The sequence below is a fragment of the Malaya genurostris genome, chromosome 1 (assembly GCF_030247185.1).
Source record: "Malaya genurostris strain Urasoe2022 chromosome 1, Malgen_1.1, whole genome shotgun sequence".
NCBI lineage: Eukaryota > Metazoa > Arthropoda > Insecta > Diptera > Culicidae > Malaya > Malaya genurostris.
The window spans coordinates 9,678,182-9,703,613 of record NC_080570.1 but is presented as its reverse complement, the minus strand read 5'-3'; the positions used below and the strand labels follow the sequence as shown (position 1 = coordinate 9,703,613).

Sequence of the window (25,432 nt, the reverse complement as noted above, 5' to 3'; positions counted from 1 at the left end):
AGTCAATTGGTTTATTATTGTTGAATTCGTTGATATTTGTATCTTGCCAAAATTAAAAATGGTGACTCGCGTCGACCATATTTTTTAATCCGAATTCTCATTGCTCAGAAAAGAAATTTAAACAAATTTTCAAACAATTCTGAATTAGGCCTTACGCAGTCCAGTATTCTAGATTTCCTTCACTCATCGCGCAGGCGACAACAAGCGCTGACCCGTGGATTGAACTTGTTTTACATTTAGCCTCTACGGTTCTGAAGTTTTCAGCAGATTCATATGTGGGACCCTTCTAGACAGACACAAGCTCACATGCTAATGAGTAAAAAATACCAAAGCAGAATTTTAATCAATCCAACACCGACTTTGAACCGACTATTGGGTTATTTTCGCCTGTGACACCAATGCGCAACGAAGGACGTAGTTCTAGAAAGCACTGCGGAAGTCGGTACCGCCTGTATTTTAAAACTCATTCTCATTCTCATTCAGAAGTTCAGCAACTTCTGCTCTTGAATCGATCATTTTCTGCTCCTATTCGAGAAGTTGTTTTTAGTATTCGATCATTTTCAAGCCATTTTGTTCTGGAAAATCATATAATCATTTGGATCGAGGTCACAGATCTCACGGAAATATTCGGATAATAATAATAATAACTATCCTTCTAGTAGCGTCATTCAATGAATTTCCCTGACAATAAAAAACACTGCATTGTTCGGGATTGATCCCATAATGTTATAGTAACTTTAAAATTCACTGAGTTGAGGAGTTTCCGGACCCCTTTGCTGTTACATTCGTGTGTCTTGTCTAATCATAGCCTTAAAATCTACATACTTTCGTTAAAATACGAGTAAATAATGCATCTTGGGTGACTAAAGCTAAAACCGCTCAAACACTGGTCCCGTGGACTTTATCATTCCTGTAGTCGTAGGATGTCTTCCAAATCTTCCTGTTGAATGTCCTGATCGCCGAAGCCCCAAACTGCATCTTTGTGTGCGTACTCATCAGTCAGGAAACGTGTCCCGTCGCCATACTTGGCCGCACGCCGTTCGATGATTGTCGGAGAAACGGATTTTCCTAGAAAAAAAAGGTAATCGTAGTCAAAATGATAGATCGATTGATTGATTGAATTCCTACGTTCGTACGCCCAGCCCAGCCGAGCGAAAGCATCGATGAATCCGGTGGTCACATTGAACATGTAACCCTTCAATTCTCCGGTTTTGTAATCCCATGGAAACACGTGATGATAGTTGTGCCAGCCCTCGCCCATGGCAGCGATTGCAACCGAGAGGTTCTCCACTGGGCTGATGGTTCTGTAAACATGGATAGAATCATACAATGTCAGCCGGCATTTTTTAATTAAACTTCATTCAGTCCCCTACTTATCGTACGGTCGATTGCCGAACATGTGAGCCACACTATTTACGAAAAAGGCAATGTTGAGGGTGGTGGTGAAGCGCATCGTGAAGCATACCCAGAAGGCAACCCACAGACTCTCCGCCCAAAAGTAGTACGGTACCAGAACCGGGAATCCGATGACCAACAGAGCGAACAACGGTAGGTAGTATCTAGCAGGGGAAATAAAAGTTACAGAAAACTAACTAAAACTTTCGACCACACAAATCGCTTACTTCTTCTGCCACATCACGATCGGATCGGCCTCCAGATCACTCATGTCGATGGCCTTTCGCTTGGCCACCACATCCGGATGCGGTGTCAGAAAGACCCAACCGACGTGAGCGAAGAAAAAACCACGCTTTGCGTTGTGTGGATCGGCATCCGTCTCGGAGTATTTGTGGTGAACTCGGTGATCATGCGCCCACGTGTAGGCATCACGCTAAAAACGAACATCGAACAAGTGTTAAAATTAGATTGCCTACTGGCAGGCGATGTATTGAAGAAACGTACCTGACCACAAATGGTGAATAGAAACATCAGCAGTACCCGCAGCGGCCACTTTGCTTTGTACGATTTATGAGACCACAATCGGTGAGCACCGGCTGTGATTCCGAAACCCGATCCCCATACGAGTAGGATAGCTGAAATTCGGAATAGGATAATTTTTGTCAATCGAAAAAAATCCGGAAAAATACTCACTCCACACTACGGTGTAGAATTTGGCCTGCAGAGTCACCACCTGGCATAGGCCTATCAGGAAACCAACGTGCAGAAACAACTGCGCGAAAAAATCCGGCCACCGGATCTGCGCTCGAAACTCGTCCTCGGCCGGTTGCACCGTTGACTTGGATGGTTTCGCAAATGGGTAATTATTGTTATTTTCACTGCTGACTAGATTTGCACCGTCCACTCGCTGCCGAACTGTGGATCCATTTTGACAGTTGCTACCAACGGGGTCCTCCTGTTCCACAATATGAGGAGCCATTCTACAGGTACAGGTTCAAACCGTGTTTGATTCCGATCAGTGAACTGGTAAACTGTCCGGGTGTGCCTAGCAAAATCGATATAAAAAAAGCAATCGTCTATGAGATTATCAAACCATTTCCATCCAGCTGGGGGTGATGTGGGTGCTACTAAAGCAAACATATTCGCCGTAATTACTAACGCTCTTCGGGAGGGGCCGATCTTATCGACACTGACAGTCGCATGTGCGGCGGCAAGCGGAGAACCACTCTCGCCTTCTATATTGGAAAAGCCATAAGCTATCGGCGGTCCGATGAATGACTGACAGTGTGTGTGAGTGTCACACGAGGGTGTTCCCTCTGGAGCGCCCTCGTCGGTGGAGCCGGTGTTTGGTAGTTCATGATGATGCGGGTAGCAGAGGATTACCGCAATTTGCATAGTGTTGTCATTAAGTGACATCGATACAGCGAGTACACGCAGCGGCACGGGGTTTGTTTAATACAACAAAACGTTTCTTCGTTTATCTAACCTCAGCCGGGCGGCGTGAGTCAGAATACGATCGTTCCGAACCACACGACACGACCAGAACGGGTGGTTGTGTTGTGGGAAATCGAAAGGTAATTGTTTGATTCGAGATTATCAATTCAACATTCGAACAGAAAATTATATTGAAACTGTTTATGTTGCTCTTTTCCGTGTGTACTTGAACTTCACACGAAAATTTAAAAAAAATGGTGTAGTTAAACTTCACACGAAAATTTAAACAAATTTCACTGAAGAGTCAAAAATCGAAACGACACAAGAAGAGATCCGACTAAAAATTAGTGTGTCCAGTTCAATCTAGAGATGGGCAATTCGCTCCTGAGCTGTTCCAGTGAATCGAATGATTGAAGTGAGCTGACAGCTCACAGCTCTTTTCAAAAGAACCGCAGCTCACCAGCTCACTCATTTGCTACCCAGTTTACTGCATTCATTGCATCATTGCAAATTAATGATTCAATTTCGATCATGCATATGAAAGAAAACCGGTGCATAAGAAAAGCGGCGCACAAAATGAACCTTAAGTTCAGACTAAAAGAGCTGATGAGTTGATACATCGAATCGATTCACTTTGGTGAGCTGATCGGTTCGGAACTGTTCACCAAAATGAGCTGTTTTGCACGCCTCTAGTTCTATCAGTAATCCATGACTTTCGTAACTTGGCAACTCATAGGCGTTGTTCAACGTCAATGCCTGCGAATAGCACAGCGATCCGCGATGCGCTGTCCTGGCTCTGTTCAACCCGGGTAGAACTGATTTCCAAACCAATAGTAAACTTTATTATTAAAATTAAATTACTCAATGGCAACACCTAACATAAATTTGTTTAAAATAAGAGATTTTAAATGTCGAAAATAATAACTAAATCTGCTTGAGAGAATAACAACAATTGAGCAAATTCTATCATTGTAATATCAAACCAAAAGTAAATTATTTCTTGAAGACAAATTTCAAAGACAGTTGTTGTTTTAACATTCAAAACAGAAGAATATTGTAAACATTTCTTTTATCTAATTCTCAGACCGTTTATTTAATTACTATTTGTTCGAAGATGGAACTATTGGACCAGTTGTATTTAATACAATTGAAACATTTCATCAGTAAAAAATTGGGATGCAATATCCAATATTGATGTTAAACAGTTATTACAAAATATCATGATTTCTACTATGAAATATAGAGAAAAAAAATTAGAAGTATTGCAATAACAGCCCAGATATGATGGTAAAATTTACTGTTACTTTGGGCTTTGTTTGCTGTTTACATCTACCCGGGAATGCCTGCCCTTTTCAAACCTGAGCTGTGATTCTCAAGCTCAAGTTTTTTTATACTCCTTGTGTCCAATTTTCGAATAATAGCAACACCAGTCGTAAAGTCACTTTTCAACATCTTCATAACTAGTAAAGTTCTGCCCGGCAAGCGCGTGAGACATCGAAGGAAACGAATGTTAGTCGGACGGTGCCAAGCCTACGGAGTATGGCGCGACAGACAAAGTTCAGCAATGACCTTTTTGACAGCTGTGTTCGTTTGTGAACGCATGTCGTTGTCATGCCGCCAAATGTCTTTCTCGTGCCTTGTGGAGCATTCTGGTCAGTTTTCGAGCAATGCTTGATTTATTTGCTGTCAGTAGCGATTACCACTTACAGTTTCCCCTGATTTGAGAATCTCAAGACACTAGACACCTATCTGGTATATCGATATAAAGTGAGAGTTACGATAGAAATGTGTCGATAATGTACATTTGGTGTGAACATATTTGACATCAAGTCATTGAGTAAAAAACATCATCTTTTTTCATCGTGTTAAAAATGTTGATTTTTGTACCAGAAAATGATGACTGGCGGAAAGCATTAATTTTTTTGTCATTTGAAAAAGTGATTTGCTCCTGAGTCGCGTCGAACGCTTGTTGAGCCATATGATGATCATGCTCTATCAGAAGCCCCTCATGAAAATAGTTTAAACTGTTTAGAGATAATGATTTTGACGTGAGAAATGAAGAACGCGGAAATCTAAGCTGGGCGCAATTTGGGGGATTGATAATTTTCTCAATTAAATTTATACCCTTTTCCGCAAGCCAATTGAGAGTGGTTTTGACATAGTGAGCCGACGCTCAAGCCGCCCAAAACAGTGGAGGTTTACTATGCTTCTTATATAAAGGCAGCAATCTGATCGATAGATTTCTGCATTTATAGTTCCCGGTAGTGTAAAAAATGGTTGACTTCAAACCACAAGAACATATTGCTTGCCAAACCAGTACCTTTCGACTGAATTTCTCCACTTGAATCTACCTGTCCACATCGCTCACATCCTCCCCAACGACGACAGTAAAGTATTGTCGACTTGGAAAGGTTTTTGAGCCCTCCTTTACATAAGTCTCATCGTTCATCAAAACACACTGCAAAAGACGCGAATACAACTTCCGGGTCCTTGTTGCTGCTCGCTTATTCTGTTCTACACTTTGTTTCGAGATTTTCTGCTTCTCGTAGGTCTTCAGGTGATTTCGCCTCTTGATACGTTGGATCATTCCGACACTCGTTCCCGCTTTTTTGGCCAAATCACGTATTGACATTGATTTGTTCTTCATGATTAGAGATAGCACTTTCTGGTCCAGTTTCGGGTTGGAAGAACCGGGTTTTCTGCCTCTTCATGGTAGCTCATCCTAAGAATAATGTTCCTCAAACTTATTAATTATGTTCTTAACACTGGCATGATGCATACCAAACCGCTTCGCCAATTTTCGCATAGTAATACCCTCCTCACTAAGCCATGTATCCAGAACCTTAACTTTCACCACTTCCTTTTCAATACGCGACATTTTGAAAACGCAGAATTTCAACCGAACAAACAAGTAAACAAACGAAAGCTGACAGCCAAACGCACAGCATGCTGCGATCTGAGCATAAAAAACCATCACAAATAAAGGGTGATTTTTTAAGAGCTTGAGAACTTTTTTAAACAATAAAACGCATAAAATTTGCAAAATCTCATCGGTTCTTTATTTTAAACGTTAGATTGGTACATGACATTTACTTTTTGAAGATAATTTCATTTAAATGTTGACCGCGGCTGCGTCTTAGGTGGTCCATTCGGAAAGTCCAATTTTGGGCAACTTTTTCGAGCATTTCGGCCGGAATAGCCCGAATTTCTTCGGAAATGTTGTCTTCCAAAGCTGGAATAGTTACTGGCTTATTTCTGTAGACTTTAGACTTGACGTAGCCCCACAAAAAATAGTCTAAAGGCGTCAAATCGCATGATCTTGGTGGCCAACTTACCGGTCCATTTCTTGAGATGAATTGTTCTCCGAAGTTTTCCCTCAAAATGGCCATAGAATCGCGAGCTGTGTGGCATGTAGCGCCATCTTGTTGAAACCACATGTCAACCAAGTTCAGCTCTTCCATTTTTGGCAACAAAAAGTTTGTTAGCATCGAACGATAGCGATCGCCATTCACTGTAACGTTGCGTCCAACAGCATCTTTGAAAAAATACGGTCCAATGATTCCACCAGCGTACAAACCACACCAAACAGTGCATTTTTCGGGATGCATGGGCAGTTCTTGAACGGCTTCTGGTTGCTCTTCACTCCAAATGCGGCAATTTTGCTTATTTACGTAGCCATTCAACCAGAAATGAGCCTCATCGCTGAACAAAATTTGTCGATAAAAAAGCGGATTTTCTGCCAACTTTTCTAGGGCCCATTCACTGAAAATTCGACGTTGTGGCAGATGAAATTATCTTCAAAAAGTAAATGTCATGTACCAATCTAACGTTTAAAATAAAGAACCGATGAGATTTTGCAAATTTTATGCGTTTTATTGTTTAAAAAAGTTCTCAAGCTCTTAAAAAATCACCCTTTACATGCGTACAACACAAATGTATGTGGATAGCTTATTTTGGATACACTCCTTAGATAATCGGGAAAAAACCACTACCCAATTCAACTGGACCCAATAGAAAATCAGTTTTGCACTGAATTGTTACTGGCGATTAAGATATTCTTAATAGATTTGCTTTTAGAATCCTAAATGGAAAAACTCATGGGTTTATCTGGATTAATATTTTTGGTGGAATTAGAAAAGTGTGATATAACAGACGTGATCAATTTCAACTATTAAATAAATATTCGAAAATCGACCAGAATGGGCCAGAAGACACGGAAAGGTATACAGGATACAATCAAAGCACTAAACTGGAAGCTACCTCCCTACCCGCTGTATTCACTAGGCTTGACCCCTTCCGACTACTACTTGTTTTTATCGATAGGCCACGCATTGGCTGATCAGCACGATCGATTCGAAGTTGAAACTAGGGTGTCCGATTGGCATCAAAAGACGAACATTTCTATTGGCGTTTTAAAATGCCAGAAAGATGATCAAGATGCGTAGAAAACAGTGGTCAACCATTTGAATTTCCTTTTTCTCATTTATCGAATCTTTTTACTCAATTTTCTGGTGTCAAGTTTTTATGCGATTATTCTCAACCCTCAATCTACAGTTTTCGATTCTCAATTCATAATTCGATTTAATTTCATAATTAAATTTACGATTTTCAATTCTTCGTGTTTCATTCTCAGTACTGATTTCTTAGTTTTCTGTTCTCCATTTTCAGAGCGCAGGTTTCGACAAAGCTGTCAATTCTGAATTCTAAATTTTCATTTGTCATTTTACGATTTCGATTTCTCAATGCTGGATATCCTTTTCGCAATTTTCAGTTATTATTTTCCAATTCTCAATAGTTAATTTTGAATTCTAAGTTAATAATTTTTTTTCGTGAGTTTAAATTTTATGCTTTTAATTTTGAATTCTAGTGTCTGAATTGTGTAAAAAACAAATGGTCAATACTTTGAATGATTTTGTGCTATTATCCCATTCAAAATAAGTGTTTTATTTCAACCAAAAAAAACGCTCTATTAGTACCTGGTATTTAATTCCACCAAATGTATAGCATCGCTTTCTTTCCGAAGCGATTTTATTTTGCAGTTGATGTTAAAAGTTAGCCAAACTTAATCCCTTGATTTTCTGCGCTAGGAATTCTCAAAATAAATCCATTTTTCATGTACCGTCACGATTCGGTCCAGAAAACCCTTTGATTCATGCTGAAATTGGACCAATTTGAGATGTTTTTTTTTTCAGCGTTCAGAAATAATCATGTAAAGGACGCGAAGATGAAGCAAATATCGAAGAAAATAATAAAGATGCGATTGTTATAATTTCTAAGCATCCATGACCCTTCCTTGATACTGTGGTCGGATTTGGCATCTTGTCACTACACCAAACATGTTTTGGAATGGTATAAAGCGAATGGAGTCCATGTTATATCGAAAGAGCAAACTCACCTAATTGCCCGAAGTTGCGACCTATCTGACGGTACTGGCCTCTCGTGAAAAGAGAACTTTCAATATAAACAACAAGTTTCAACTGTAGAAGAGCAGCTCCAGTCGATGACCAACATGCGGGCCACCCGCCGGGTCTTCGTAGCATGGGGGTGTTTCCCGCGGACCCACAGAAGGATACGGCCACTATTGAAACGTTTCCACGTCAGATTTCAACACCACCGCCACGAAGAACCACTCCCATCGATAAGGGCAACCGGCCGGATCAAAGACTCAAGCGTGTTTCCTGAGGACCCACATGGACAAGCCCTTGGCATCGTAAACCTAAATGGATTGTGCCTTAATAAATATATCTTAGAAAAACAAAGAAAAGTTCCAACTGTAGAAAATCAGCTAAATCGGGTACATAGAAGTCTGCACATACTCTAAAGACTGGAGTAAACTCTAAAGCTCAAGCAGCCTAATGAAGTGACTGTAATAAGTTTCAAGACGACTAATAATGCTCAATGTATATAAAATGCATTTTAACTTGAACTAACAGTCAATTTGTTTAATTTCAAATTTTTTCACGAACAATCACAAAGGAATACAAAGGAATTGAGTTCAAATTAACTAATTTACTTCACGGTTCTGTGAATTGTACATATGAATCGAAAGATATAGGTGATCAAAACGGCAATCGAATAAATAGTTGGCCAAAACAGATTTGGCAAGCAATTCGTTGCTGTAGATTTGAAACTGATAATTAGCGAGATTAGATTGAGTGTAGACGTAGAATCTTGATGTAGCTGGTCGAGCAATGAACGACGACGATTAAAGTAGGAGCATTCACCGGCAGCTCTGTTCGTTTGCTCGGCTTTCCTCAATCGTTTCATGTCAACAGGTGTCAATATGCAACGCCACGACTGATGAGTTTTTGTCACGGCACACTAATAATTGAGCACATTAAATCGATAACAGAAACTAGGAGTAAATGGTCGTTTCTATGAAAAATGAACATTTTTACAACCACAGTAGCCACAGTACCGAGCTTTATCTCGTATCTGTCAAACAGTCATTGACGTTTTATCATCGCTCGTTAACTGTTTCGTTCAATTCAGATAAACTTAAAATAGTACCAAAAAAAAAACGCATTATCACCATCGTCCTTATCGGACAGACGTTCCAAATAATAAAAAAAGACAAGAATGAGCTTTGTTACAATAAGATACCGGGATGTAAAATTTTTTATTGTGTTGTATAGAACCAAATCTACCCTACTCTATCTCATCTATTGTCTGGACAGAACCAAAAACACCTGCTGGAATCATCGATTGAATAACAGCCCAGCTGCCGTAGCGCTCCAGTCGACATATGACTCACTGAAAAAAAGCAAACAACCGGTGATGTTTGGTTCCTTGTCTTATCACCGGTTTTTTTCCGACACTGCTTTTTTTTCGCAGAGCAAACGTAAACAAAACATAAAAAGAAACATCACGCATGTGCTCGGACTGCGCGCTTCTTCACGACTCATTAGAACGTTAGAATACTAACCGAAATGCTGAAGAAGAGATTGAGGTCCCACACGATATATGCGGTGTCATTTGACGGTACGATGATGTAATAGCCGGAATACGGTTCGGTTTATACCAGATTTGTGAAGGAAAATCATTCATTCAATGGCCACCCATCGGGTACTGACAGTTGCTTCCTTTTCACCACAGCCTACTAGTTCACCACCATAGTAGAAATGCATGTCACAGCACTTGACAGTAATTGTCAGTCCACACATCTCCGCTTGCTCTGTTTACTTAGTGTGACTATGATAACGAAAGTTTAAACATTTTCGACTCAAACTAGCCGGCGTCAGCGTTCTTTGCCGCGTACAGCAACGAAGTGTGAACTGAATGAAGCCCAACAATGTGTGACTAAGCCATTAGTATTCCGGGCCCAGTGAGTTCCCGGGGCCTATAAGCACAATCGAACCGATGATTATTGCTTCACCGACAACCGAGAACAGTCACATGTTTACGGTTATTCGTATAATGTTGATAATCGCAAGCGATGAAAATCACGTCCTCCACATTCGGGGTTGCCAACAAAATATTTCATAATAATGGGTCGACCCGTCAACGACTTACTCGTTTTCACTCGCCCATAGCCTGCTGCTGCTGCTACGAATTCGGATCGATATTGTTTATTCAAATCACGATGAGCACGTGAGTTCCAGTTCAATTTTATTGTTTTGGTGCCGGATTTTTACTTTTCGATGCGGTACTGCCAATGACATTCTTGTTTTCGTTATCAGAAATGACTGAGACGATGAAAAAATGAGATGCATAAACATTAATTTTACGTTGCCTATATTGCTTCTATCCTATAGATGATGGTGACAACTTCTTTCTCTATGTTTACCCTTTGATTCTTGAAAGTAAGATAAACAAAATTTTATCGACATTTTACAATGTGAAGGATCAGCAGAATATCGATGAAAATTACTGCTTTGCGATACCAAAATGTCACAAAGAGCTCAAACAAAAGTTTTGATATTACATTCCGTTAGGGGAATTTTACCACACAGAATTCATAACGGATTCGTTGCCATCCCAAAACTGTACAAATCAGTTGATTATCAATATTACTACACACTGTCACCAATAAGAACGGAACTAACGAAAGCAAAACAACACAAAACGGTCCGTTTTTCGAATGACTATTTTACTATCGATTAATTTATTTTTTCGTATAGAAGTAAATATCGTGAACAGTTCTTTGAGAACGATGTGTTGGTCCTGAAAAGTACCGATTTTTCAAACTACTTCGAAGTTTTATAATAAAGATGTCGTTCTGCTTGAAAGCGAAGGATCAGTAGAATACCGATGGAAATGATTGTATCTAGTGTCCACTCACAGGTTTGGCTCATTGTTTAGGCATCTTATTTCAATGGAAGAATTGATGAAACCATCATAGAAAGAAGGGGGGGGGGGGGGGAGGGCATAGAACAATCAGGAATAAGAACTAAAACTAATTGGCTCCAGTGGTACGTTCCCTTAGTTATTTAGAGATTTGTGTCTTGCCGTGGCTTCCTATCATTTTCCTGATGGGAAGAGAAAGATAAAAGGAACATGGAAGGAAAATGTGAAATGGGAGAGGTGGGAAAACAACACAAAACACAAAGAGATAAATCGTTCTGCATCCACGAAAGGATGCACGAAAGTACCAAAATGCACAGTTAATGAAACCTCCAAGCCCCGGAAGGATTCCCGGAAGAATGCAAAACGATTTGCAGTATGTATGAGCAGAAGAAAATTCGGCACCCCATAAGGGACGCCAAACAATCTTCTCAAGCCTTTCAAGGTCAATACAGAAAGGATTCATTCACTTCAGGAAGAACAATGAGCCCCTCTGACTATAGCTCCTTACCACATTGGGTGAGAAACGATAAAATATCCTTTAACTTTAGCTCCGCATAGACAGACTCAACCATGTATGGAGAACCAAAAACCCGGATATGTAGTGGCATCAACGCGGGACAGTTACATAGCAGATGCTATGAAGTACGCAATCACAAATCATAAAAATAATACTCAGCACGCTGAATGGTAGTTTGAATGATGCAATGACGACATGGAACAGGAAATAATTCCACCGAATACCATTACGGCATATCTGTTAGGTGGACAGAGCTGATATCTGTCACTATCAACTAGCAACATTGTCACAACATGTCCGACGACTCTTTGCAAAAACTAATGAACTTTATCGATTCATGTTTATGTTAGTGCTATCTTGATTTTTGAATGAGAAAGAAAACCAAAATTAGTCGCCTATAATTAACTGAGTATACTTCTACTATCGAGTATCTCTTTTGACAGCGGAGCTGCAAATTGTCAGTCATGTCAAATGACCTTGACAGACTGACTAAAATCATCGTCAACTGTAATCGGTACGGTCAAAGTGTCTGTCAAATGAGATACTCGATAGTTGAATGATCAAGTAGAAGTATACTCAGTCAAAAACAGGTGACGCATTTTGTTCTCTCTCTCTCATTCTCCTATTCCCCGTTGAAGTAAAAAAATTCCATGAGAGTACTAACATAAACATAAATTGATAAAGTTAATTGTTATTTGTAAAAAGTCATCGGATTTCGGAGTTTATTGGTGTACATGAATTTAATTCAATGTTTATGCTGCTTGATTAATATTTAGTCACATCGTAATCAAGCAGTGACAGGAGAAATGAAGATAATATCAATCGCATCGGCAATCAATGGTGAGTGTAATATCAAGCACGCTTAAAAATAGTTACTCAAAAATGAGTAAGATCTCACTCATCTACAGATTTAGAGTAACTCCGAAGTTACTCAAATTTGAGTTCTTCCACTGGAAACGATATTTGGGAAAAATCTACTCATTTACTGAGTAATACTTTATTCGTACATGTACCAAAAATAAAGTAACTATCACTCAAATTTCACATATACCAAATTTGCAAAAAAATTGCTCCTTTTATGAGTGTATTGTATTAAAATATTAAGTAATTGAACTCAATACTATAACAAGTGGTGATTGCTGGTTTCATTCTTAAGCACAACACGGAGTTTATCATTCCGGTTTTTGCAGACACAAGTTGAGCGACTCACCCTCGAAATACGCGATATCACTAACAAAATATACAACCTGTTGCTACAAATGGTTATTACAACTTTTAGACTGATCTTGCGAATAGTAACAAAAAAAACCTGTTTTAATCCACCTAGTGGTGTAATGATGCCTTTCTCATATCAATCATACTATCATATATAATACTGTGGTATTCTTCAAAATTATTTTTCTTCGATTCTTAAAAGAATAACCGAAATAGATTTGTTTGACCGTCTACTGATAAAAACTATCAATTGAAAAAGATGTGAGGTCGATTTAGAAAACTTTTTACGGTTTTTCGCTCTTTTCAGTGATGATATAACACACTTTACCCTATATTTCCGGATCCGAAAGTCAGATCCTGATGAAATTCAGGAATTACGTATGGGACCACAAGACCTTTCATTTGAATCTAAGTTTGTGAAAATCGATTCAGCCATCTCTGAGAAAAGTTAGTGCACTTATTTTCACGATTTTTTGCACATTTTACCCCATAATTCCGGAACCGGAAGTCGGATCCAAATAATATTCAGGAATTTTGTATAGGACCACAAGACCTTTCATTTGAATCTAAGTTTGTGAAAATCGGTTCAGTCATCTCCGAGAAAAGTTAGTGCAAAAAACGTTACGTACACACATACGCACATACACACAGACACACATACATTTTGCGTATTTGACGAACTGAGTCGAATGGTATATGACACTCGGCCCTCCGGGCCTCGGTTCAAAAGTCGGTTTTCACAGTGATTGCATAACCTTTCTATATGAGAAAAGCAAAAAAAAAATTTTCTTCGATTGTAAAAAAAATAACCGAAATCGGTTTGTTTGACCGTCTACTGATAAAAACCATCAAATTGGAAAAGATTTGAGGTCGATTTAGATTTTTTTTAAGGTTTTTACCCATTTTCAGTGATGGTATACAATTTTTAACACACTTTACCCTATATTTCCGGATCCGGAAGTCGGATCCGCATGAAATTCTGGAATACCGCATGGGACTACAGGACCTTTCATTTGAGCCTAAGTTTGTGAAAATCGGTCGCGCCATCTATGAGAAAAGTTAGAACACATATTTTCTTTTTTTTGCACATTTTACCCCATAACTCCCGAACCGGAAGTCGGATCCAAATAATATTCAGGAATTTTTATGGGACCCCAAGACCTTTCATTTGAATCTAAGTTTGTGAAAATCGATTCAGCCATCTCTGAGAAAAGTTAGTGCACTTATTTTCACGATTTTTTGCACATTTTACCGCATAATTCCGGAACCGGAAGTCGGATCCAAATAATATTCAGGAATTTTGTATAGGACCACAAGACCTTTCATTTGAATCTAAGTTTGTGAAAATCGGTTCAGCCATCTCCGAGAAAACTTAGTGCAAAAAAACGTTACATACACACATACGCACATACACACACACACACACATACACACATACAGACATTTTGCGTACTCGACGAACTGAGTCGAATGGTATATGACACTCGGCCCTCCGGGCCTCGGTTCGAAAGTCGGTTTTCACAGTGATTGCATAACCTTTCTATATGAGAAAGGCAAAACGACTTATTGCGTTAAACTCAAATTTAGAGTAGCAGTTACTCAATATCATTGATCATAACTACTCAATTTTTGACGTTTCCATGTATCATTTGAAAATGAGTAACTAGTACTCAAACTCTGAGTAACTTTTTCTAAGCGTGAGGGAATTTAAGTTATGACAGATCGGCTTTTAGACACTCAATATATGATGATTGGTAGAGCCTGGTTGGCAGCAGTCCAGTGACATAAACTTCCAATCTTCGTCGTGCAAAGTTCCTCGTTGATAGTGACATTTAGCAGCTCTGGTCCTTACACGAGAATTATTAATATCATTTCTAGTAGCGGACCTTATACTATGTTCGCACTGGCCGAAAATAACATGTTTTAACGATAGTAATATAAAGTTAAAACCGCACTGTTCACACTAAGAAAAATGGTTGTACCTATCTGCGTTGCCAGGTCATTTTTCCAAAAATATGTAGTCGGCGCAAAAATCTATCTGTATCGTATCGGTATCAATATCTCTTCTACATAGGTAGTGGAAAAGGTGAGCAAAAAAAAGGTCCCACGACAACCTTTTCTCATGTCTATTCAAGCTAAAAACAAAAATCAGTACTTATCTGTGTGATCCGTGAATTCTCGGTATTTTGGGAGAACATATCTGTATTGTAATATAGAGGTCAAAAATCTGTATAAATACCGAGAAATCGGTATACCTGGCAACGTTGGTACCAGTTTTCAGTTTTGTTTTATTATGATTACATGGCTACTTTGATGGCAAAAAAAGCTGTTGTTGAACAGCTTGTCAATTGACATAGTCGAAAAGTGAAGGAAAATGCTAGCAGGGTTTTGCTTTACTGACAATTATATCATGTTATTTCGGGAAAACATGTTTTAATGTGACGTTTATGAATATGAAATATCGCAAAAGTAAATCATGTTATTTCGCTTGAAACATGAAATCGGAGTTATAACATGTTTTAACTCATAGTGTGAACATAGTAACGTGTAAGGTGCAGTTATGACGAGTTCTCCATGCAAGTTTGGAATATCATTTCTTATTGATCATTAAAAATGACATTCCAAATCTGTGTGGAGAATTCATCAATACTGCCCTTAAACGTTCAATAAAAATCACATTACTTTTTAGTAATCACATTTTAAATGATAAGGGCCGCTATAGAGCCGATGGCTTTGGAGGAGCAACAGACATGTAACTCACGGTTGTCATTTTATTTGGAAAAACAGGAAGATATGAGGAAGAAAAGTTTGAATATCGAGCGTTTCTGGATCATTCGTCGAATCATGTCCAGTTGCTGTAACCAAGAACAATATTATTTCAAATTTACCAAAACGGGAATACTTGATAACTTGGAGAAATTAAACTGCATACCCAAAAACATCACATATTGGCTCTGCAATAGAATTTTGAGCCATGTTTTGTAGCGATAAACTCAGAAATTTTGAGTATTTTCATGCACATTCAAATCGTACAATTGCACAAAAATGATTATAAAAATTACAAATCATTCAAAATGTAGGTTGCATTGTTCCACATCAATAGCTCGAACGACTACCCATAGAGCTGATCGTTATAGTGTTTAGATCGATTTATTGGTCCTCAAAAGATCAATTATTTGAACAGCATCGAAGGCAACGATTCATTGGCGTTACTGGTAAATCATCTGTCTGACAAGAGTTGAGTTCCCCATCGAATCACAAAAATGGTTGCACTTCATTTTACTTTCAAACATTTGTTAGCATTAGCATTAGCATTAGAGACCGCCCGTGTGTTGCTACTCCGTTATTGATCTGGACCAATTGAGATTTCAAAATGATTTTTTGAAGTAACATGTTTGGGAATAACACATTGTTTCACACTGTGCAAACTGTATTGAACCATGCATGCTGATCAATACCGACGCCGGCCACGTCCGAATGCAGATCTACTGGGGAGGGAAAGGATTGTTAGTTCGATGCATGTTGCTACTAAGAACCGAGGAATCCTCTGCATTCCCACATGCATCACAGGAGAGGATACTTTGTTAGTAAATGTTTTAATAATGTTATCATGTGTTTATTGCTCTGGGTAGCCGGCTACCAAGAATGTTTTAAAGTATTATCGTTTTATGTGTTACTTTGTGCTGGCAATATAATGCACGAAACAGTCAATCTCCCAAATTGACAAAACTCCGGACAGCCGGCTGTCGAGTATGCAGTCACTCGTTTATGCATCTGCCTTTCGCGTTTTTTTTAGTCATGCAAAAAAACACATTCGGATTGATAGAAAAAAGATATCATCTCACTGCTAGGTGGATTAAGCACGTGAAACGTGATACAAAATAAACGAGCGAATAGGATTTAGACAAAAAAGTTGATTCATTGCATTGAAATATTCTAAACAGTTATTATAAAATCATATAATCATATATCACCAAAAAAAGGTCAACAGATTTCACACGCGTCTTGATTCTTTATTATTTCCGCTTTATTATTTTAATTATTCATTAAAATTATTAATTGGTTATATTAGTTGATCTGGGCAGCCGGCTACCGAGAAAAATATTAATTTACTGTTTGAAATATTAATATCAAGTGTTTTTTACTATGTATTCAATATACCGATATATGTTATCTCTGTTATTAACTTTGTAATATAAACGGATTTGCGCAATGGTTGATTTTTATCATACATTTTATAATCCTGAAAGACAATCAATAACATGGAAGAAGAAATCATTCCAAATAAAACTTTTCTCCGAAGCTAGACGGAAATTGATAGGTTGAATAAAGAGATGATTTAGTAAAATAGAGTAATCAGAAGTAAAACATTGAAAATATCTGATAACTGAAAGGAAAAAGAAACTCCTGCAATTGTCGCCTTTTAAGACATGGAAGCAGGAACCCAGTGGATCTATTCTTGGTTCATTTTTTTCCGCCGGATTCCACACGGCATCTAGGCTGGTACAGTCCGGAGAGAGCTAATAGGTACTATCAATCTCCTAGTGGACCCCAGCCCCTTTCATTTTACTTTCAAACATTTGTCTCGACAAAGTCTATGCAATACTGAACTACTGCTGCAAGCTCATCAATTAGGCAACCTTGAAATTGAAATTAAGATATTCTACGCGACCAGAGTTCACGGGGTGGTGCTCGAGTGCCGATTACATCACCTGTTCCCGGTCGTTTCAAGTCTCCGGACAATGCAGGAAATGAATTTTCGTTTAAAAGTAATGTCTAACATATAAATTTCTACCGATTGATAGTCAACCGCAACTCGAGACAACCGACACCCAAGTCTTACACATGTGTAGCTGTGCAGGCGTGATTGTGCTTTTTGTCCAATTATCATCCGCCCAGATTGGGGGAAACTTCCATACGATTCCGTTGGTCGAATGTACAAATCGGACAAATTCCCTGATTGTGTGCTCGAATTTACCGCAGGCAAATACAACCGGAACCCGATTGACTGGGCAACAACAAACAAATCGATCATATCTTCTATTGACATGTGAAACTTCAATTGACATAGATTTAATGGAATTTTATATTACCTAGAACACCACCACCGTTGCTTATTTTGCTGTCTCTGGCTTGGCGTACCTTATCAATGTTTCAGCAGCTCAATTTGTCTATTCCACCCCCCTTCGATTGTAGCGAAGTCGTTCATCGGTGGGCAATGAAACTATCCGAGTCCGACTAACCAAGCAATAAATCATTTTCCCATGAATTCAGGTTCGAATTTTTTCAGAAATCTGTCTGGAAAGTTTCCGAAAGGTTTACGTTAGATGCCACTTGAGAAACAAATCTCATTCTGTCAAATCAGTTTTTTCTTGTTTTTCGCCTCGGGAGTCCGTCAAGTCCGAGTAAGAGACCCCAGCCTTCTGATTGCCGTTCGAACAGCACAACTATTAGCGCCAATTAGCACCAATTGACCGAATCTGTCCCGAATAGATAGGTTCTAAAGATCGCACCCATCAGGAGAACAACACACCGACGGGAGAATTGCTCAGCGGCAAGTCACCAGTTGAACTGTGATTTTTCGGAGTTGCAACTAAAAATAGTCCGCCATTCCATCCGTCCGTCCGTCCTTTCAGTCAACCCAAATAGTTTTAACATATTTAATAGCAATTACATGACAGACACCGTGCACGGGAAGCAAATTTCATTTACGGCTCGCCATTGCATCGATTCTTGTTGATCACATGATCATATGACATTCAAAGTGTATGGAAATTTTAAGTTTCCAGCGGATGCATGATCGCGTTTCGAAATCATGCGTGTGCTTTCGATAGTAAAATTGTGTCCTAGTTTTGTGATATTCAGTTCAAAATGAAATCACCGGATATTCAAAGTGAGTGCTAAAAACTGTCCCAGAAAGTATGGAAGCAAACAGAAACCGCTGCCATTTCGCAATGGTTCAGAATCTGTCAATTTTTATAGCTGCGTTCTGTTGGTTACACTCTTCTCTAACCACTTGTGCAGTTGTTTATTCGTTTTCATTAGTTTGTTTCGAAATGCGTGAACTTTCAGCAGAACAACGTCGAAAAATTGTGTACAAATGGCGCACAGAACGCGGACTGTCACTGAGAAAGATAGCAAAAATGGAAGGAGTAAGTGGAAAAGTCGTGCGAAATGCAATCAGAAAGTTCGGTGTGGATAACACTTTTGAGGATAAACCGAGAAAAAAAGGTCCTGCTAACCCTCAGTTGGATAAACGTATACTGAAGGCGTTCGAGGAAAAGAAGGAGGGTTCAGCTTGGGATGTGGCCAAAAAAGTGGGCACTTCGAAGTCAAATGTTCTTCGTGCTAAAGAACGTTTGAATCTTCGAACCTATAAGAAGCAGAAACAACCAAAACGTAGTCCGAAACAAGAAGCATCGATCAGGCCGAGGGTTCGAAAGCTGTACAATACGATTCTTGCTGGAAATTTGAACTGCATAATCATGGACGACGAAACCTACGTGAAACTCGATTACAAATCCTTGCCGGGACCACAATATTATACGGTGCGAGAAGGGCGCGTGTTAAACCAGTCCGAGACATCGATTGAAGTCGAAAAATTTGGTGAGAAAGCTATGGTCTGACAAGCAATTTGTAGCTGCGGTAAGATTTCGAAACCCTTCATCACCACTGCTTCGATGAACAGCGAAATATACATCAAGGAATGTTTACAAAAACGACTTCTACCCATGATTCGAAGCCACAAGGATCCTGTTGTCTGCTGGCCAGATCTAGCTTCTTGCCATTACTCGAAATCAACGGTAGAATGGCATACTACCAAAAATGTCACTTTCGTCCCAAAAGACATGAATCCACCAAATTGCCCACAACTTCGACCAATTGAGGAACTTTGGGCATTAACGAAGACACATCTTAGGAACCATGTCTCGGCAGCCGAAACCATTCAACAGTTCGAAAAAGATTGGAAAAAAGTGTTAAAACTTATCGCCAAGAAGTCTGTACGGAATTTAATGAGGAACGTTCGCAAGAAGGTGCGCCAGCTAGTCTACAATGACTAAGTAGCAAATGTTGAGAATAATATTCTGTTGTTGTAGTCTAATATTAGCAGTGTATCGAATAAAATTTGAGTATCTAACACTTGTGAATTATTTACAGCGAAATCAAAGTGCGTCCATACTTTCTGGGACAGTCTTCAATAGCTAATGATCTCTCGCTAAAGTGTCATGATTTTTTTTTCAATTTGAAACAAGACCTTTATTTGAGTTTGCTAGTCGATAATTAAGACAGCACTCGAAAAAAAGTAACACTTCTTTCTGTGTATTATTACAATTTTTTGAATGGGTAAGATATTGCTGCCCTTTCCCCGATCCCACAAAAGTGACACTAATTTTTGGCCGGATCTGGCATCGTGCCATTACGTGAACCCTATTATGAAGTAGTACACTAACGATGTTGTTTGTTGCTTGCCGAAGTACGCAAATCTGCCACTTTGCTCGACAGAAAAGTTCTGGGTGATTATGAAGAGCAACCCATGGAAATCGAGGAATCTTCAAAAACGATAAGGATTTGAGATAGGAATGCATGAAAGTGCGTAAGAAAGATGACGCAAGCGTTCCACAGGATTTGGTGGGTAACGTTAAAGGGGGAGTAAGGGATAATTTGAATCAAAACACATATTTTTTGTAATTTTCTACGGAAAAACAGCTTATGTAAATTAACTCAAACTTTCTCTAAATTATATAGTATCATTTAATAAGACGGTAACAGAGCATTCCCCAAAACCTTTTTTGAGAATTACGTTTCGCGGTAAATATGATAACTCGGCGTAGAATTATCTGAAATCAAAAATGTTCTTAAATTTACTTAAATTACGAGTTATTTCTCTCCCCTCCATCGTTCTCAAGTTATTATTCTGATCTTTTAACAGTGGCTTATTTAAGCAAAAAACGCAATCTTACGCTAAACTTTCCGCCAATATTGAGGTGAAAAACTATCATAATTTCTAAAACGTAAGGGGGAGGCATCTTATACCAAAAAGACTTTTCAAACTTCGGTTCAGTAGATTTTGTAGGATCATATCCACGGAATTCGAAAAATTGGGTTTAAGAAAAACGCGTTCTAGTTCTTTGTTTTCTCAAAAAGTATTTTGACAGTTTTGTTCCGATTGATTTGAAAATTTGACACAATATTTTTGAAATGTTTGAAAACTGCAAAAAAAAGAAAAAAAAAAGATTTTCCGAAACTGTTTCTCCCTTAGCGTCTGACAGCAAAGCAGAACTATAATTGAATATGGTGGCGGTCAAGTAAAGCGAAACATGCTTGGTTCTGCTAGTCAATCAGGCTGACTTAATCTTAATGTGTTTTCACATTGCAAGATAGTTCAATTGGCAAAACCGTTAGGTTGTTCGTCAAGAAAAGTCCCAAGATCCTTGGCACATGTGACTCTATCTATCGTAGATCCTCGGAGACACCACCGCGAAAAAAAATCAAACTGACTCTAGAGGAAAATGGCATCCTCAGTTGCCTTTATAATATTAAATAAATTAAGGTTATCGCAAATGATAAACGTGGAACTCTCAGTAAAAAGTTTACATCGTAGAAATACAGGAGGAAAATTAGTGACTGCCTTATGCAATATCAGAAAAAGCAAAAAAATCATTAGATAAATTAACCGCCAACCGTCGATTGCAGAGATACGATTCAGTCCAGTGAAGAATAAATGATCCGAAGCCCAGTTTGGTGATAGTAAGAGCGTGCTTTATTTCATCAAAAGCAGAGGAGAGGTCCGTATACAAAACGTCATTTTGAAGACCATTAGACATAGCATCTGTTATAAACGTCGTAAAGCTTAATAGATTTGTAACGGTGGAGCGTTTCGGCATGAATCCGTGCTGAGTTTCTACGGTGTACTGTTTACAGTGTTTAAAAATTGGCTCCAGAAAAAGAATCTTCAAGATATGGATGTGTGACGAAGTGCACGCAATTTCAACAGGATGGTGCCACCTGTCATACTGCGGCCGAAACAATCGATGGATTGAAAGAACTTTTCAACGATAACATTATTCGGAGAAATGGACCAGTGAATTGGTCTCCGCGTTCGGGTAATTTGACGCCACTCGATTAATTCTCGTGGGCATTGGTTTATGTGGATAAACCAGCAACGATTGATGCTTTGGAAAACAATATTTATTCGTGTCATTGCTGAAATACGCCCTCAAATGCTTGAAAAAGTGGTCGAAAATTAGACCGACAGAGAAACTATCTACCAAATAAAAAAATCATTGGCCATTTCGTGCTTTGGCATGTGTTTTATTTCAATTTCGCGTCAGCAAGCTCTTCAAAAAACACTAGTTAATATTCAATTAAGCGAAAATTTCAATACAATTCCCTACTACATTGAGACTGGCTCCTGGCACCGAATGGAATCAAGTCGTGGTTCAAGTTGAATTGCTAAGGGGCACTAGCAGTTCCATTGGAGCTGCTATGCACTGAAAGAACGAAGACGAAGTCCCCAAATGATCAATTATAAATTGATTCAAACGGAATACATTTGACATATTCTATCTGTATGCGTTCACATGAAACGGAAACTTAAATAATTGAGTTTCACTCGATCATTGCAGTTCTTCACTTTCCCTGACTAGACAATTATCAAGCCGGCCGGTTGGCCGCTTCTCCCTATGCACGTGCATCCAAGCAGATGTAAATTGAAATGATTTTGTTCTAAGAGTCGAGAGAAAAAAACGACAGAAATCACGAATCACGAATACTCATGCACATTTCGACGAGCCGTATCAATTGATATCGACTCCTCGATCCCTCCCTCCAGCCCACACTTTTTGAAAAGTAATGCTCTAAACGGACGTCGCCGTTTGTCGTTTTTATTTTAGATCTACTGCGGGAGATCGCACTAGTCATGTTCGATCATCTTGGATCGGAGTCAAAATCAACTAGCAGCGAAACATTGAAACAAGAACAAACATTAAAAATGGTTAGGTTTCACAATTTGCTTCGAACCTATTCCCATCTTCGCACCGTCACCCGCATAAACTAGAGAAACCTAGGTTCTATCACAGTTTCCGTTTTCTCTTCCCAACAAATTCGTTTTCGAAACACCAAATTTCAAACAAAAATAGTTTTTTTTCCTCCTCCAGTTTTGTCCCAGTTCGAATCACTCTTCTGAGCCGAGTGATGAATGTGTAAGTAGAGGAGGGGGCACCCAACACCATTCTGCTGCATTCTGATGTTTACATTCTGACGTAAGACGCCCGTTTTTATCGTCTACGAGTAGAGCGCAACTCCTCCCGCTGCTGTACATTTCGTACGGAGTGTGTCACCGGCCGGGACGGAAACGCAACCCAGGAGGAAGCCAGCCCCATCCTCCTCCGGATATCATTGTACAAACACAGGTGTTCCACGTATGGAGACGGCGGTAGACTCGTAAACGGTATCACGATATGACGCACTGTTAAACCCTTATTACTGATAAGCTCTGCTGGCCTTGAGCACATATTGACCAAAGGTGGTGGAAGTTTCCGAAAAGAAACGTCAGTTTCCGAAGCAAAATCAAGCAACTCATCGAAGCAAGCCAAGCAATATGATGTCTGCTACGCACAAAATTCAAATTACCGTGTGATGAGATGAAACCGAACCAACGCAAAGATCCAGTGGCGCGAGACACGTGTAACTTTTTCAAAGTTCGACTACGACCTTGAGTTCAACGGCATCCGCGGACCAAATTCTAGGCGATTAGTCACTCACTTAGGCTGCTGATGCTGGCTGTCAATGGTAGGCACTGAACATAAACACCACAACAACAACCGACATCCCCCTACTGTTCCGTTTCTAGTTCTAATCAACTTCACTGGGCACAGACTGATGAAGCCATTGCAACAACTCCTATTCAATTCCAGAACCAATAATTATTTGGAAATGGAAATCACTTTTATGTTTCGAATTTACGTCCCGTTCGATCAACCGCCTGTAACCAACTGACTGACTGCCTGACTGCCTAACTGACAGTGAAGTGTGACTGGAGAAAAAAATGAACAAAAAAAAACAAACTCTGATCACCCACAATGCGACAACTGCCTAAACACGCTGCACACCCGAAAGGGTCGATTGAACGCTGAACCGAGGAAACCGATGATGATGATGATGATGAATGTTGCGCCTACCGACCGATCCGCCGAAAAACGCTTGATGAGAGATTGCTCTTAGAGAGAGTGTGAGAGAGGGAACGCGTTTAGCACGTGGGACTGTTGCTTCTATGTTTTCCCGGACGGATGGATTCTCTTTTGCTACAGAGCTTTGATGATGACATCTAGGGTGGTATGCACCATGATAAACGCTCGCATTTATTTTTTTTTTTGACAAAAACAGCAACATTTTGCAAAAAATCAAGAAAATACAATACTTCGACAGCGCTTTCTTCAGTGCGCATTATATTTAAAATCAGATGATTTATTTCCCAATAGAAATAGGTATTTTTAGTTGAATTTGCAAAATAAAAATCTGTCTTAATCCACCTAGTAGTATAATGATGCCTTTCTCATATTACTTATATTTCCAAAAATTTCACTGGAAGATTCTGTCAAGAATTTTTTTTCTATCTTGAATAAAATAAGAAACTTTATTTGCAAACAGTTTTGTCAAGTTAATAAGAATTTTACTTTATTTTGCATCGTCACACTAAATGATTGAACACACTTCGCCCTATAGATCTAGAACCGGAAGTCGGATCCGGATGAAATTAAACAGCAACCTATGAGACTATAGGATCTTTTATTTGAGCCCAAGTTTGTGGGAATCGATCGAATCGATCGAATCATCTCTGAGAAAATTTAGTGAATCTCGTTCTAGAGTTTTCGACCACTATTTCCATTACTTGGAACCAGTATAGCCGAAGTCGGTTCGTTTAGGAAGTAACTAACACATGGATCAATAAATCCCGAGACTAAAGCAGAGATGGCGCTCGTAGTAAACCAGTAACCACGTCTTTCTAGAGTACTAACCTTTGCTTGAAACGGGTCAAAATTTTAAGTCGATCCGACCAGAAACAGCTGAGTTATCGAGGTTGGAGTAAAGTCGTTTTGTAGTTTGTTTAAAAAATGGAAAAAACCGAGTTTCGTGTTTTGATAAAACATTGTTTTTAATGGGTAAAAACACCGTGCAAGCGAAACAATGGATTGAAAAATGTTATCCGGACTCTTGTCCATCAAAAACAACGATTTGTCGGTGGTTCGCCGAGTTTAAACGTGGTCGTACCGACACAAATGGCGCTGAACGCTCGGGTAGACCTGTGAAAGCCGTTACACCGGAAAATGTGAGTGAAGTGACAAAAATTATAATGAAATATCGTGAGGTGAAGCTCCGTGAGATTGCTGAGATGACACAGATATCATATGGAAGTGTATTTACTATCCTTCATGAAAAATTGAGCATGAAAAAGGTTTTTTCCAAGTGGGTGCCGCGATTGCTTTCGATGGAACAAAAACAGCAACGAGTCGATGAATGCTGTTTTTGTTCCATCCATGGCGAAATTGAACAAACTGGGCTTTGATCTGCTTCCCCACTCCCCAT

General features: G+C 39.2%; 1 protein-coding gene across 2 annotated transcripts; it reads right to left on the bottom strand.

The window, feature by feature from the left end:
* Positions 1-653: 653 nt before the first annotated feature.
* LOC131431919 (acyl-CoA Delta-9 desaturase-like) lies at positions 654-23,856 on the bottom strand. 2 transcript variants are annotated; one of them, XM_058597880.1, is made up of 7 exons: positions 23,480-23,856; positions 2,089-2,440; positions 1,900-2,030; positions 1,623-1,828; positions 1,374-1,559; positions 1,129-1,304; positions 654-1,068 (listed from the first exon to the last, which is right to left on the bottom strand). In XM_058597880.1, the coding sequence occupies exons 2-7, from the start codon at positions 2,372-2,374 to the stop codon at positions 905-907; spliced, it is 1,149 nt and encodes a 382-aa protein (XP_058453863.1). In that variant the 5' UTR covers positions 2,375-2,440; positions 23,480-23,856; the 3' UTR covers positions 654-904. The 2 variants fall into 2 exon arrangements, with proteins under 2 accessions (XP_058453863.1, XP_058453871.1); XM_058597888.1 differs by having other exon boundaries at positions 23,612-23,856.
* Positions 23,857-25,432: the final 1,576 nt, after the last annotated feature.

Excerpts from the sequence above, each read along its gene's own strand:
- LOC131431919 (XM_058597880.1), bottom strand. The coding sequence starts at position 2,374 with ATGGCTCCTCATATTGTGGAACAGGAGGACCCCGTTGGTAGCAACTGT. Across the intron at positions 2,031-2,088 it reads ATTCTACACCGTAGTGTGGA|CTATCCTACTCGTATGGGGA; the intron begins GTGAGTATTTTT and ends TCCGAATTTCAG. Across the intron at positions 1,829-1,899 it reads TATTCACCATTTGTGGTCAG|CGTGATGCCTACACGTGGGC; the intron begins GTACGTTTCTTC and ends GTTCGTTTTTAG.